At 40.7% G+C, this 14,183-nt stretch overlaps 1 protein-coding gene across 1 annotated transcript in view; it reads right to left on the bottom strand.

Moving 5' to 3' along the window:
- Positions 1 to 1,710: 1,710 nt before the first annotated feature.
- The window catches only part of pak1 (p21 protein (Cdc42/Rac)-activated kinase 1), a 52,076-nt gene continuing 39,603 nt past the window's right edge, over positions 1,711 to 14,183 (bottom strand). The window contains exons 10-17 of the mRNA XM_069148307.1: positions 12,988 to 13,051; positions 12,494 to 12,542; positions 11,529 to 11,641; positions 8,726 to 8,843; positions 8,357 to 8,456; positions 7,706 to 7,902; positions 6,896 to 7,033; positions 1,711 to 5,413 (exon numbers count right to left, since the gene is read on the bottom strand). Of these exons, the coding sequence (XP_069004408.1) occupies positions 5,327 to 5,413; positions 6,896 to 7,033; positions 7,706 to 7,902; positions 8,357 to 8,456; positions 8,726 to 8,843; positions 11,529 to 11,641; positions 12,494 to 12,542; positions 12,988 to 13,051 (866 nt within the window). The 3' untranslated portion in view covers positions 1,711 to 5,326. The remainder of the gene's footprint in view (positions 5,414 to 6,895; positions 7,034 to 7,705; positions 7,903 to 8,356; positions 8,457 to 8,725; positions 8,844 to 11,528; positions 11,642 to 12,493; positions 12,543 to 12,987; positions 13,052 to 14,183) is intronic.

The following is a 14,183-nucleotide window of genomic DNA, read 5'->3' as shown; positions in this document are numbered from 1 at the left end:
AACATACGCAAGTTTAAAAGAAAACTAGTCCCAATAAATCAGCAGATTTTAGTCTGAAAACTTGGAAATGACACAAGGACGCGTCTGTTCAAATGCTTTGTGATGTTTTTGTGCATCTGTGTTCACAGCCAGCAGGCTTGAGTTCACTCAGCCGAGACATTAATGAAAGTTTCACATTATGCAACGAGCAGGCCTGAGCCCACTGCAGGGGCCTACAGGGGCCTACAGGGGGCGTAACACCGATTCACATGCAGAAACACAGCCTCACTTCCACCAAAAAGTCCTTCTGTATGAGCTGGAGGATGAAACCGAGGAAGCAGGCAAACAATAATTACCACTTTTAATTGGAGGAGAAAAAAAAGGAGGAGATGGGATCTGATTTCAGCAGCAGAGAGCCTTCAACTCATTTCTGCCCCGGACTCACCCAAAGAACAATTCTTTACATAAGTGACTTACAGAGAGGCTTTACAGCGTTTCACTGTTATTTAAAACAGAGTCTGACATTGTGCCCAAATCCGTTCGCAGTCCATGTTTTAAAGATTTCAGTAGTTTATTTTCATGTAAACCGAAATTAGGATGTTGCTCTTAACTTGAGCCCTGTTTTATTTTTTATTTAACGTGTATTTCTTTATAAATTGGCACAATTAAAAGTGTGCAAACTAGTAATTAGCAGCTCCTGCTTGGACTGCACCGACAGATTTACCGAAAAGTTTCGATGAGTTACTTTAAAACTGAAGAAAACTTTAAAATGTGAGTTTGTTTCTGATTTAGAAGGGAGCTCATTTTTTTCAATGATTTCTAAGCAGATTTATGGACATTCAATTGTAGATATTCGCAGAACCATTAGACCGGAGACTCTTACTGTGTTCCAGATGTTCTACTGGTGCATTAACACAACACACTATTTGAGTGCATAAGTGCGTTCAACTTAAGACGTCCGAGGAAGCGGACACTTTTCCTGAACACCACACAGAAGCGTTTACTTTGAATTTTTTAAGTACCACCATACTGCTGCTGGATAGAAGGCATCAGTGTGTTTATTATGTGTTCAACAGAGGGCACAAGATTAAAAGTAAAATGATTAAAGCAGCAGATGTGTTGGCAGGTGATGCATCCAAATGTTATGGTTATTTCCGGTCAGAACACCAGAGAGCGGTTTGAGAGAACACTAGCCTATGAACATTCAAGCACTACACAAGTAAGAGTCCTAACATGTAAGAGCACTAATAGTTAGTGTACGAAGGGAAGTATGTCATTTTGAACACGGCAACCTGTTTTAACACAAACCACAGAGGAAAGCAGGTTCCGACCAAACGGCAACCAACAGTGACGTCGCTCGTTGGTTTGTGAACGTTATGAAACCTCCAGTTCAGATTCTGTCCGTCACCATCTTGCTAGTTTGGAGCGGTTTGGAGCAGGAAGTGACCATATTTGGACGAGCTGGGGGAGGAGCCTTCAGTGGATCTGACTGATCTGATTGGAAACCTGCCGATACTCAATCAAACAGATCCCCCCCCCCCCCCCCCCCCCCAGAAGACATCTTTTTGAATGTTATTTTGACAAATTGGATTAACTGTTCAGACCAGAACATAACGAAATATCTGCCTTCCTCTGAATTACAAACGCGTTCTGACTAGTGTAAAGAGAACAGACCAGTCAGTGCAACAAAAACAAACAAACAAACAAACAAACAAACAAAAACAGAGCAGGTTTTCAGATTTGTACCGTTTAATTTTTTCATTTTCCAAGTTGTTTCAAAAATCAAAATGACTTATAAACAGATAAATTATGGCTCTGATACACCGCTAGGTGAAGACTTCATTTGACCGTCTCATTCTGTACTCAACCAAGTCCCGGTAAATTCCCTGAACTGTACCAAGTCAGAATCCCCTTCCGAGCTGCAATAAAAACTGCATCCTGCTCGCTCTATAAGTAAAATTATTAATTTCACTTAATTATTTCATTACTTTGTAAGTTCCTGCAGTATTTGTAACATCATCAGTTGAGCAGCAGCTTTCTAAAGATTGATGTGATTTTATTTAAAGAGGGGGAGTTATATTCTGCAGGCTGATAATGCTCACAGAGGGCGATCAGAGACGAATATTGATTAGATTATTTTTTTTTTCTTCCATTGACAGACTGTTGTTGCATCTGAGAATACTCTGATCCAATTAATTAAAACTTTAAATGGCCCCCAGAGCAGCGTTCCCCTGTTTTCCAGACCGTTCCAGCTCTAGTCAGGGATTCAGACCGGCACACAGGAACACACGGCGGCAGCAGCTTCAGGCAGTTTGTTTACGCGTTTAATCTGCAGCTGTGTGCGTTGATGCCTTGCTCACAGACACTTCAGCAGACACTGTTCACACTAGCATTCAAATCTCAGACCTCAATGAGGATCATTAACATGAGGTTTTACTCAAATTTACCAGTTTCTCTCCCAGTTGCACTGCTGCAAATTAATCTGAAAATATTTTCCTAATCACATTTACTTTTTTTAAAGGCAAGCAAGCTGCAATATTTGATACAATTACAAACTCAACATATTTGGATTTTGGACTGTCTGTTGCACAAAACATGACTTTTAAAGACATCATCTGGGAAATTTTTATATTTCACAAACTTCGATCGACAAAGGAAACAATCAGCAGATACTAACAGTTAGCTGCAGCTCTAAAGTGTTTGACAACTTGCCTGAAATGTCGCCATCACACCGGTACAAAAGTAGTCTTTCACCTTTGAAACAGTTTAAGGCCAGAGGTACGTTAACTCTACATAAAAAAAAAAAATAATAATAATAAAAGGAAAACTAAGAGACAATTTTGAATAAATGTTTTGGAAATGTTTGGTGGTTATTTACATTGCAGGCATTTTTTTTTCTTTTGCAGAGCAAACATCCGCAGCGGTCCATGGAAACTTTGGCTCTGGCGGGATTCGAACCTGTGACCTTCTGCTCAGAGGAAGAGAAAAAGTTTGTTCCAAAACAAATACTCAAACATCCAAATGAAAAATAAGCAGTGAACTCGTCATCTGACTTCGATCAGTTAGAACAAACAAAGGTTGAATCAGGTTGTTGTCGTCTTTGTTTTTTGATTATTTATTTTTGTCAACTAATTTTTTTTTTTTTTTTTTTGCACATAAAATATACACCTCATGTTCGCAGGGCTCCAGTGAATCCCCCAAAAGAACAACAACATCGTACCATCGTAGCGTTTATTTGTCTCATTCTTCTGAAAATAGGATTAAGATACGATCTCTCCTGTCGTACGCAGGCGTCCTTCGTGAATCGTAACTACACGTTTCAGTATCATCACAGCTCATTTATTATTCTCGTTTCGCTCTATCGTAAACGTACCGTATAAAAAAAAATTTTAAAAAAGGGTTGTCGACATGCACATTCTCTCCATCACAGTCTCAGCGTCGAGCCCGCAGACGGTGAAGTCCCGGAGCCGCGGACGGAGAGAGTTTGGACGCTCGGGTTGTGGGTAAAATCAGAGGCTTACTTTGCATGACTTGGCAAAAAAAACACTAGATACGAATGCTTTTGACTCACGCTAGCTTTAAAGGAGACTATGAGACATCATATGGACGTCACAATAAAGCTTCTGGGTTGTTTTTTTTTAACGATTTCCTTCCAGGTGAGATTTACAGGAAGTTCAGTGGTGTAACAGCAAAAGCTCTGATTACAAACGTTGAACTTTTAAACAGGAATATTCAAAACCAAATGACAGACACATGTTTTACTGCGCTGAAGTTGCACCGTGGAAGCTTTCTGAGCTCGTTAAGAAAGGTGTAACATGAGCTGAGGTTTCCCTCAATCAGCAGGGAAAATGGAAATGCAGAGAAAAACAGGGCCGTTGAAGCACGCTGAAAAATACGTAGCTTTATCAGTGAGCTGCATTTAAAAAAAAAAAAAAAAGCTACGTCACAACCTGACAATATCATATATCTGCAGCTGCCCGCTGACGCGCAGGAACACGATCGCCCCGTTTGTGTCGTGTGTGTGAAAAATATCTGGGTCTTTAGCTGCTCGACTTTCTTCTCCAGCTCGTCTCTAACTGTGTTTATCAGAGCTCATTTGAAGAAAACAGTGAGACTGAAACTTAAAGAGTAAATGTCAAAATAAAAGCTAAAAGAGGCTAAACAGCTCAGTAGAGCAGCAGATTCTGTCCAGAAAGCTTCCTCTCAGATATCATTTAGCTAAGCTCAGCTGAAGAGGGGGAATTCCTCCAGATGTTTGGAGAACTGGTGATTTTAGCAAAAAAATAAAAGTAATTACATTACATTACATTTCATTTAGCTGATGTTTTTTTATCCAAAGCGACTTGCAATAAATCTGGGATGTAGAGTTAGAAAGAGGAGAGTTTCCAGATCTGCAGGACAACACGTCTCTGAATGCACTGTCAGAGGTAGAGGTGCACTGTGGGTAATGTAGGCGCCAGGTTTTAACCAGGAACTGTGCAATAATTCTGGTTTTGCTGAATTGATTTTGATCATTTTTGACCGTCATATTCCCCTCAAATATCTCCTCTAACAGCAGGAAGAACGGTTAACAAGCAAAGAACCGCCGTCCGATCCGGTTCAAGACCGTTTACTTTACGACAAACCCAATAAACCTGTAGAGAAAAACTAAATGTCGCCTTCAAGTCCAAACTCGGTCCATCGACGGCTCCGGGAAACGCCAGTGTTTCCTCATTATTATTAATATTAATATTCTCTAACTCACAGCTCACTGCAGACACAAAGTACCGAACAGCTGCTGCTCCATGTCACCAACTACACAACCAAACACTAGTCAACTTAAACAATACCCCAACACCCCCCCCACACACACACACACACACATGCACTCACACTCTCTCTCTCTCACACACTTACACACACACTCTCACTCTCACAAACAAACAAACTCCCATGAGTCTTTGGGCTCTGTTGAGACACTCTCTCTCTCTCTCCCACACCGGGTTGTTGGTGAAAGGGCGGCGATGTCAGCGATGACATCACCCGATCACAAATCGACCAGTGATGTCACTCAGTTAGCCCCGCCTTCCTGTCCGAGTCCAGTGGAGTGTCGAAAAAGGAGTCGCTGGAAGAAAGTACCCGTCTCTCTCCCTCTGTGTGAGGGTGGAAGGGGAGGGAGGGAGGGAGGGGGGTCAGAGGTCAAAGTCAATGGGTCACGTGGGTGAAGGAGCAGTCGCAGCAAAGAAGAAGAAGGGAGAGAAAGACTGAAGGCGTTCATTTGTAACGCAGCCAGCGGCCGTCAGCGCCTTCCAGGAGGGACGACAGACACACGGAGACGGACACAGAAGACACGGCGGGACAAGGACAGCTAGCGGTTGTTCTTAGCAGCCTCCTTCGCCGCCAGAATGAGAGGAGTCAGACTGGAGAGAGGCTTCGCCATCTTCAGAAACTGATGCTGGGAGGGGAAGAGAAGGAGGAGTGAGGAGGGGGGGGAGGTGGGAGGAAACAGGGAGGAGGAAAAAAGAGAGAAATATCTCAGTTCGTCGTTCAGAACAGAGGAAACGGAAGAAAACTCTGAAAAAAATCAAGTTGATTCATGGCACAGGAAAAATATAAATGAACCAAATGAAATAAACGCATTGATGCAGCGCTGCAGAGAATAATGGTGTGTCAACATATGCATAACATATACATGTAAACTCAGAACAATCTATGTCCCTCCGAAAAAATAACGCATTTCCACACAATTAAAAGTTCTCGAGATAAAAACAACAGCTCGAAAATAACATGCTGACGTGAACAAATAGCAAGAAAAAGAAAAAAAAGAAAAAGAACGTCCCCGGTGTGAAAACGCCTTCAGACGGTCTTTTGTCACGCGAGATATGCGACATGTGACCACTTCTTTAACGCTGTCTGTCTGAAACGCACTGAAATCAGCCTGTAAACGTTCACTTCAGACAACAAGGTCTCAAGACTCCATATTCACACTCGGACAAAGAAGACGTTAAAGTTGAACGACTTCTTTCGCAGTCAAGAGTTTCACCTCTGATTCATCGTTCAGTTACACAACTCACTTTACATCTCAGCTCTACTTCCACCTCCGCCGTGTCTCCACACCTACACAGCTTGACCGTCTGTCTGTCCGAGTGATTGGCTGAAGCTCAGAAACACTTCACTGCGCTTCTCTCAAACCACCTCTGAAGGCTGCAGAGAGACTGATAGCTCCCGGTTGGACGTTTTCCACTAACAACTTGTCTGACCTCCAAAGAAAACAGCTTCAATTTGTCGCCAATATCGAGTAGTTTACTTGAGTATTTCCTTTTTTATGCTACTTGAGTTTCAGAAACAAATATTGTACTTTTTTTGCTGTTTTCAGTGCATTATTTTACATATTTAAGTTATTTGTTGCCTCGCGGATTTAAATTTTACAAACAAAATAATTGAAATGCTTTTAAAATATGATGTATTTAGTCAAAATTAACTCTACTTCCATTAGCTACAACACTAAAATGCTACACACACACACACACACGAATGCATCAGTAATAATAATGTTATTAACTATATTGCACTATTGTTACTTTTACTTCACTCAAAAAGTGGACCTTGAATTGAGATTGTTTGTCAGCTGCTGTTTGAGCTCAAAATATTTCATAATATGTATGTATTCAGTTTCCATCTGAATAAGAGGTGAATTAAAGGATCCATTTAAATGTGTTATTGTAACCTGTCGTGGAGAGTTGGACAGTTTCTGGATGGTAAAAACATTCGGTGTAAAATATTTATCAGTTTTGTCTATTAAATTTGTATTTATATTTATATTTATTGATGTGACTTGGAAAATGTTATTGAATTAACACACACACACACACACACACACACACACACACACACACACACACACACACACACACACACACACACAGAGCCTCTGTACCTGCAGTAGCTCCTTAGCCGACCCTCTCTTCTCCACGTCCATCTCCAGACATCGGTTCAGGAAGTCTCTGAATATCGTCGACAGTTTCTCCGGGTTCTGCAGCTCCGGCGTCCCGTTGGTTGCTATGAGATACAGCGCCTATAAAACACACACAGGCAACATGTTTGAGAAGTCAACACACTGTGTGTTGGATCAGAAGATCTTTTACTCTGCTGCCATCCGGTGGGGGGGTTTTAGGAATTACACAGCTGAGAGCGCCGAGTAGAAATTACTTCCTGTATCGCTCTTTTAAACAGTGAGGTCGGATGTTGCTGAAGTTGCTCTTTAGTTAGTCCAGAATATTTTATTCATTGACCTTTTAATTACGTGCTCATGCAATATAAATCCTTGCTGGTTGAAAGAAAACAGCAGATGGATTCATTTGTAGTTTTCTTATTGCTAAAATCACAGATCTGCTCTAAAATGTTGTTTCATCTGTTTGTTTTTTAGACCACGAAAGAACCAGAACCTGCTGAGAACCGGACCGAGACACGAAGCTCAGCAGCCGGGTTCAGACATCAGATCAGAGTTCAAAACACCTTCAGGCTGCAAACAACCCATAATGCAACACTCTCAGGAGCAGCTGGTGTTACAGCAGACCTGCTTTTTCAAATAGACTTAGACTTGGACTTTATTAATCCCACAGTGGGGAACTTCAGTAAATATAATTACAAAGAATATTGTCTCATATTTGTGCTAATACTGTATTTACTGTCTGTATAAATGCGTTATCATCTCTCCCTGGTTCGGCCCGCGGTAAACGCCTCTCACCCTGAGTGGATTCTCGTTCAGGTACGGCGGCTCCCCCTCCACCATCTCTATGGCCATGATGCCCAGAGACCAGATGTCCACTTTGGGGCCGTAGGCTTTACGCGTCACGACCTCCGGGGCCATCCAGTACGGCGTCCCCACCATGGTGCTGCGTTTGCTCTGCTCCGGAGTGATCTGGGCGCAGAACCCAAAGTCAGCTGCAGGGAGGAGAGACAACAGCATTAGTCCCAAGTTAGAAAAGATCTCTTCAGATGAACACAAGTTCGACCTGTTTACTTGTTATCAAGCTGTAAAACGCTGTGATACATTCAAGAGGTTTCTCTGGGAATTTGCCCAATTTTTCTGCAAATTTATGACAAAATATAGTTTTAAATAGAAGTTAAAATGGAGTCATTTAAGTTGAGGCTACTGTATGAACTTTCCACACATAATATAATGTAAAACAATATTTGACCAGATACTAACAATCCATTATTCACCTTAAAACACATAAACATCAGAAATGGAGAGTTAATAACTGATGTTTTCATTCAGGTTGCTGTTTATCAATTACATCTTCAGTATTGTTGGTACGACTGCAGAATAAGTCCCTGTAAGCCAACATTAATGACGATAAACAGACTGAGTGGATGTGAGCAGCTGTTCACTGACTGAGTTTGACGGAGCCGTCCATGCCCAGCAGGATGTTGTCGCTCTTGATGTCTCGATGGATGACCTGGTTCGAGTGGAGGAACTCCAACGCCTGGAGACACTGGACAGAAAAACACAAGAATTTAATATCTAACAAAAGAAAATATGTCATCATAACATAAAACCAAATCAGAAAATGATTCTGTCGAGTTATTAAGAGTTTTGGAAATGATTGCAGTCTCCTTTTATTTTTTTTGTTAATTTATTTTTTTTATGCCGTAAATACTGTTAAATTCTCGATTGATTTTTCTCCTCCAGCTTCGCAGAGAGAGATGATGTCGTTTTTTTATTTATTCATTTCCACCCAGGACGTTGCCTCACTCCTCTCACCTCTCTGCACACAGCGGCTATCTGGGCTTCATCCATGCAGGTTTCCGTGACGACGTCCGTCAGCGAACCTCCGGCCAGGTACTCCATCACCACCCACAGCTCATCACCCACCAGGTAACTGATGCAAACATCAACACGTGCAGGGATTAACGATAAGACCGGAATTTTAATGAAGACGTTTTACTGAAATGTCTCAGAACCAACTGAGGCTCAATATTTTAAATATAAAGAAACTGTTTTTAGTTGCTGGTCTGTTGGAAATTTTATGGAAAAAGTCCTAAAAAGTTTGGTTTTCTTAAAATGTTAAGTTTCTCAAATATTCTCAGACAAATAATAACTGCTTGGTTTAGTTTTAACTGGTATAGATGTCAATAAATGATGAATTTCATTACCAATTAATGTCAGTTGATTTTATATTCAATCAATTAGTCTATAAAACCTCAGAACTTAAAGTCTTCCGACGGATCCTTTAAGGGATCAACACAAACACAAATCTCATATTTGCTTAATGCAGCAAATAAGTCGGTTCTCTTTAATAAATTAGATTAAAAGATTCATTAATAAGCAGAACTAGTAGATTCATTTTCTGTAGGCTCGTAGCTAAATCTGGTTTAAAGCATCTTTCCTCGCTTTTAAATTAATGTGTTTTGTACATGATAGAAATAAATTTAATAAACAAAAAAAAACTGAATCTCAAACCAAGTCTTTAACTCTGTGATGTATTTGACACACACACACACACACACACACACACACACACACACACACACACAGTAAATCAGTGACATGTAAAATGCTGTTTCCACAGGGATGACAGCATCCTCACCAGCCATGCACGTGCTCCTCGATGTCTCTCAAGGCAGACAGGTAACTATGGTTACCAGACACACACACACACACACACACACACACACGCACACACACACACACACACACACACACACACACACACACACACACACACACACACACACACACACACGTTCGGAGGGTTGCCATGATGACAGAGACACGTAACTGGTCAGCCTCTCATCACGGTTCACAGCTCAGCGGAGTTTCTTCAGAGACATCGACAACATTTCAAATGACCCAGAACATGTGGAACATCTCAGAGACGTTCTCCAGGTTTAGAGGGAACGTCTCCTATTATTTCTAAGACAGCACACACTGAGGGGTTTGGACACAGAAGCCATCTGGTCTGTTTAGAAAAAGGAACCAAGGGGCCTCGACTGGCAAACAATAAAAGTACAAACGACAGAAAAATAAACATCAAGATTGAACAATCAGCAGGTTGGCAGCACATTCTGAAATGAATTCATCCGTTTAATTTTTTTGGGCAGAACAGCAGCATTAACAGAGAGATCTCAGCTGAGTGTGAAGCAGCCAAAACTAAATATAATCCTCAGAGCTTTAGAGTCGCAGTCAGCAGGAAGGTTTATCTGCTCGCTCTCATCTCTCCGCCTCAGCAGGAAGTAACTGCAGCGCTGCGTTCAGGAGCTGCTGTGTCGACACGTGCACGCAGCTTTATGGTTACCGAGTCAAAGACGGGTCAATATAGTGTAGGAGGAATATCACTGCAGATCTGTAAACATCTGACCCTGAAACCTCTGCTGATCTGTGTATTTCAACAGACGTGAAAACAGTTTTCAGGTCATGTAAACTAATTTCCAAATCGTGGGAATATTAACTGGGGAAACAAAAAAAAAAAGACGTGTGAATGAAGAATTGTCTCGAGACGTATAAGATAGAAGGAGTGCCTTTTTCTATTTGGGCTGAGAAAGGACTTCCCACTGAAACATCTGCCTGATCACCTCACTCACCGTTAAATCCCCATTATTTAATTCAGCCTTTTCCTTTTGTTTTACACTTCAATCAGAGATAATCATGTGAGCTATGTAAAGCTCCAACAAGACTTGCTGTCTATAATATCTAATAGTTGATGTGATATTGTAAAAGACATTTAAAAAAAAATTTTTTTTTAACATCTAAGGTTTTTGACATCACAGCCACAGCAAGTCGTAACCGATAAATTTTGGTTGGCGGTCGAGACTGTTTTTAAGACTTTTCTTCCTTTAAGTACAAAAAACTTAAAAATCTTAAGATTTCAGCTAAACCACCAATCTGTAAATCAGTGCAGCCCAGCTCGAGGCCCGAAGGCCAAGTTCAGCCTGCTTCTTGGTTTGTTTTGGCTTTTCATGGTGTTTGATAAGCTCGTCTTTACTCTCTTTATTCTTAAGTGCTGTAAAAGCCAAACTGTAGTGGCGACAAACTGTAAATTTTGTGCAGCTAATATAGTTCAGAAGATGAGTTTTATAACAATGTACAGCACAGTGCTGTTAATCTTCCCTGTTCATTTTTGAACTGGTATTCTCGACCTCCTGCTGATGTTCATGTGTTGTTAGTGTGCCCTATGTCACTGAGCTGTCAGTCAGGATGACAGATCGACGCAGTGACGCACTGACAAGAGAACCTTTTTAAGAAAATATTTCTGTTTTGGTCAATAATTTCTGAAAAATTATAAAATTACTATAACGTGATTCAAGAGTCGTGTTTTCATTATTACATTTTTTTTTAAATGAGATTGTTAATTTTTCTCTTTTAATAAAATATTATTTCACAAAACATGAACATAAATTTTTGGCCCTTTATTGAAGAGAATTCAATGAAATAAATTGAAGCTGTCTGAATTATAAATGATCTAAATCAGTGATCCAGGGTTAGGGTTAATCCAGGAGACTATGCTAAACTGATGAACGTTGTCACGGTGATTACCGTGCTGCTGCTGTGTGCCGGCGTGTCTCACCTGTCCAGGTAGTTGACGATATTCGGGTTCTTGTTTTCCCTCATCACCAGAATCTCGTTGATGATCAGCTCCTTTTTGGGCTGCTGCTGGAGGTTCATCTGTTTGATGGCCACCTGACAGGAAAGAGAAATACGTGACACAGAAGTGAAGAGAGGGTTTATTAAATTAAAAAAAAGAGAGTGTGAGGAGCTATAAAACAGACCCAGAGGATGAAAAGAGAAGAGACGGCAGGAAAAAAAGACTGCGAGGAGGGAAATGTTGTATTTATATGTCTGTTCGTCAGCAGAGCTTGACACATCAAAACCAGAGCACACAGACTAATCCTCAGAGAGTGAAACTGAGGAGGATTAGTCCCACAGACGAGCTGAGCTGCTTAAAAATTAACCTGGAAGCCTCAGAAAATGAAACCAGACTTAAATCCAGTTAAGGCCACAATATGTGCCCAATCTGTCTGAACTCGCTTCATTTTACCCGATTGAAGGAACCAACGCTGCCTTTACACTTCCTGTTAAGCCTTCAACATAAAGCAGTTAGTAGAAAAGAAAAAAAGGGCCTTCAGTTTTAACGTATTTCTCCCTTAATTTACACTTGAAACTTTCTAATTAATGAATTAATTATTTTCAGATGGAACTCCAGAAAACTAATAAGAAGGAGTGACTTTAGCTAACAACACTAAAACGACTAGTGGGAAATTTTCATTGCCTGGGGATTTTTGGATCGGACCTCTAGTGGCACTCGGTGGTATTGCAGTTTAAGGCACTTCTGCGTCGCCAACTTTTATATACAGACAAAGGTCCAGACTGAAATATCGAAGCAGCTGTTGGTTGGATTGTCACGACATTTCGACATTTTTAGCAAATGTTAGCTTGTTAAGGTTTCTTTGAAGTTCACAGCTCTGAGTCTTTTTACTCGTTTTTAGAGTTGTACACTGAGAGAGAACATCGAGGATGATGAAAGAAACGTACCTCCTGTCCTGTAGCGATGTCTATAGCTGTGTACACCGTCCCAGACGCCCTGAAAACAGACAGCACCAGAGCTCCAGGTAAACATTAGATTGGATGAAATCTACTTTTGTATTTTAAAGGTGTCTAGATGTAACATCATAAATATTTGTGGGTTTAGACCGTTAGTGCAGTGGTTCTCAACCGGGGGTTCGTGACCGAGATAATCAACAGATGGTCAAAATCTGCTTTAAGACTGGGCCGTGTATAAAATGGAGGGTTTTTAAAAAAAAAAAAAAAATTTAAAACAAAGACTTTTAATTTGAAACAGTCAGTGTGTGTGCATTAGTTTGAGCCACAGCATCGTAGCCAAGCAGCTGTAGCCAGATTTGCTTGTTAGCATTTAGAACAATGTTTTCTGATGGGATGCAATACAAAAAGCCTTAAAATTAGTTGAACTGTATGTAAATCATGTGCAGCTACATTCACATCAAGCAAACTCCAGATTTTTCACTCACCCCTGTCCGATCTTCTCGAAGCGTGTATATTTCTTCTTGGGGTCTCCAACACTCACGATCGTCCCTGAGTTAAAGAAAGAGAGAGAGAGAGGAGCAAAAACCTATTTATTGAGTTATCACAACAAACAGAAACATGAAAATATCTGCAAGAGAGCAGGACAAAGAGCACCAGGCCCTATAATCCACAGCTGGAAGGTTTTTATAGGTTCAGTTTACAGTACCAGTGAATCTGGATGGATAGAAGAGTCAGCTGTCTTTCTATCCATCCTAATTCTACTCTATGTTCATCACACTCAGGTCAATGCAGCATGCTGACTGGGAGAGAGAGCAGAGAGAGGAGAAGAAGAAGAGAGGATGAAGAGGAGGAAGGACAAACAGGTCAGAAACAAACTGCAGAGGGAAAGAAATGAACAGAAAAGTTCAAAACTGTCAATGATGAAGAAGAAAAACAAAGAGTGAAAGAGACAGACAGACAGTTGGGATGTTAAAGGTGAAACAAAAGAAAGAAGAAATGGCTTTAAGTAAGGAAGGAAGGGAAAAGGGGAAGGAAATAAGGAAGGAAGGAAGGAAGGGAAAAGGGGAAGGAAATAAGGAAGGAAGGAAGGAAGGAAGGAAGGAAGGAAGGAAGGAAGGAAGGAAGGAAGGAAAGAAAGAAAGAAACGAAGAAAGAAAGAAAGAAGGAAAGAAAGAAAGAAAGAAAGAAAGAAAGAAAGAAAGAAAGAAAGAAAGAAAGAAAGAAAGAAAGAACGAACGAACGAACGAAAGAACAAAAGAATGAAAGAACATCTGTCTTGAGCTCAGTAATCAGAGTCCACAGCAGGAAAGTGATTAGAGGACAAAACCTGGAGTCACTCTGTGACCGCAGGACACAATGAAAGAGAGGATTAGACAGAGGGGGGTGGGACAGCGGATATCAGGTCTGTCAATCAGAGATGCAGACAGACAGGCAGTATCCTGGTCTTACCAGCAGAGGGGGACCTGAGCACATCTGGACAGGCGTGGGGCATGGTTTAAAAAATATACAGGCTTTTATTCATACATTAAAAAAAATACAGTTTAAATGTGTTATTTTATTTTGAAGGGCTTTAAAACGTCACAGACTTTAAAAGAAAATGACACCTTCAAGTAAAGATAACTGGATTTGAGTTTATTGTAAAGGATCCATCAGTATTTAAAATAAAGTTTTAACCATAGAG

Source organism: Embiotoca jacksoni, unplaced genomic scaffold (assembly GCF_022577435.1).
Source record: "Embiotoca jacksoni isolate LCO1_2020_lvr unplaced genomic scaffold, fEmbJac1.0.p SCAF_14, whole genome shotgun sequence".
NCBI lineage: Eukaryota > Metazoa > Chordata > Actinopteri > Embiotocidae > Embiotoca > Embiotoca jacksoni.
The sequence above is the reverse complement of the archived record's forward strand: the minus strand, read 5'-3'. Positions and strand labels throughout refer to the sequence as shown.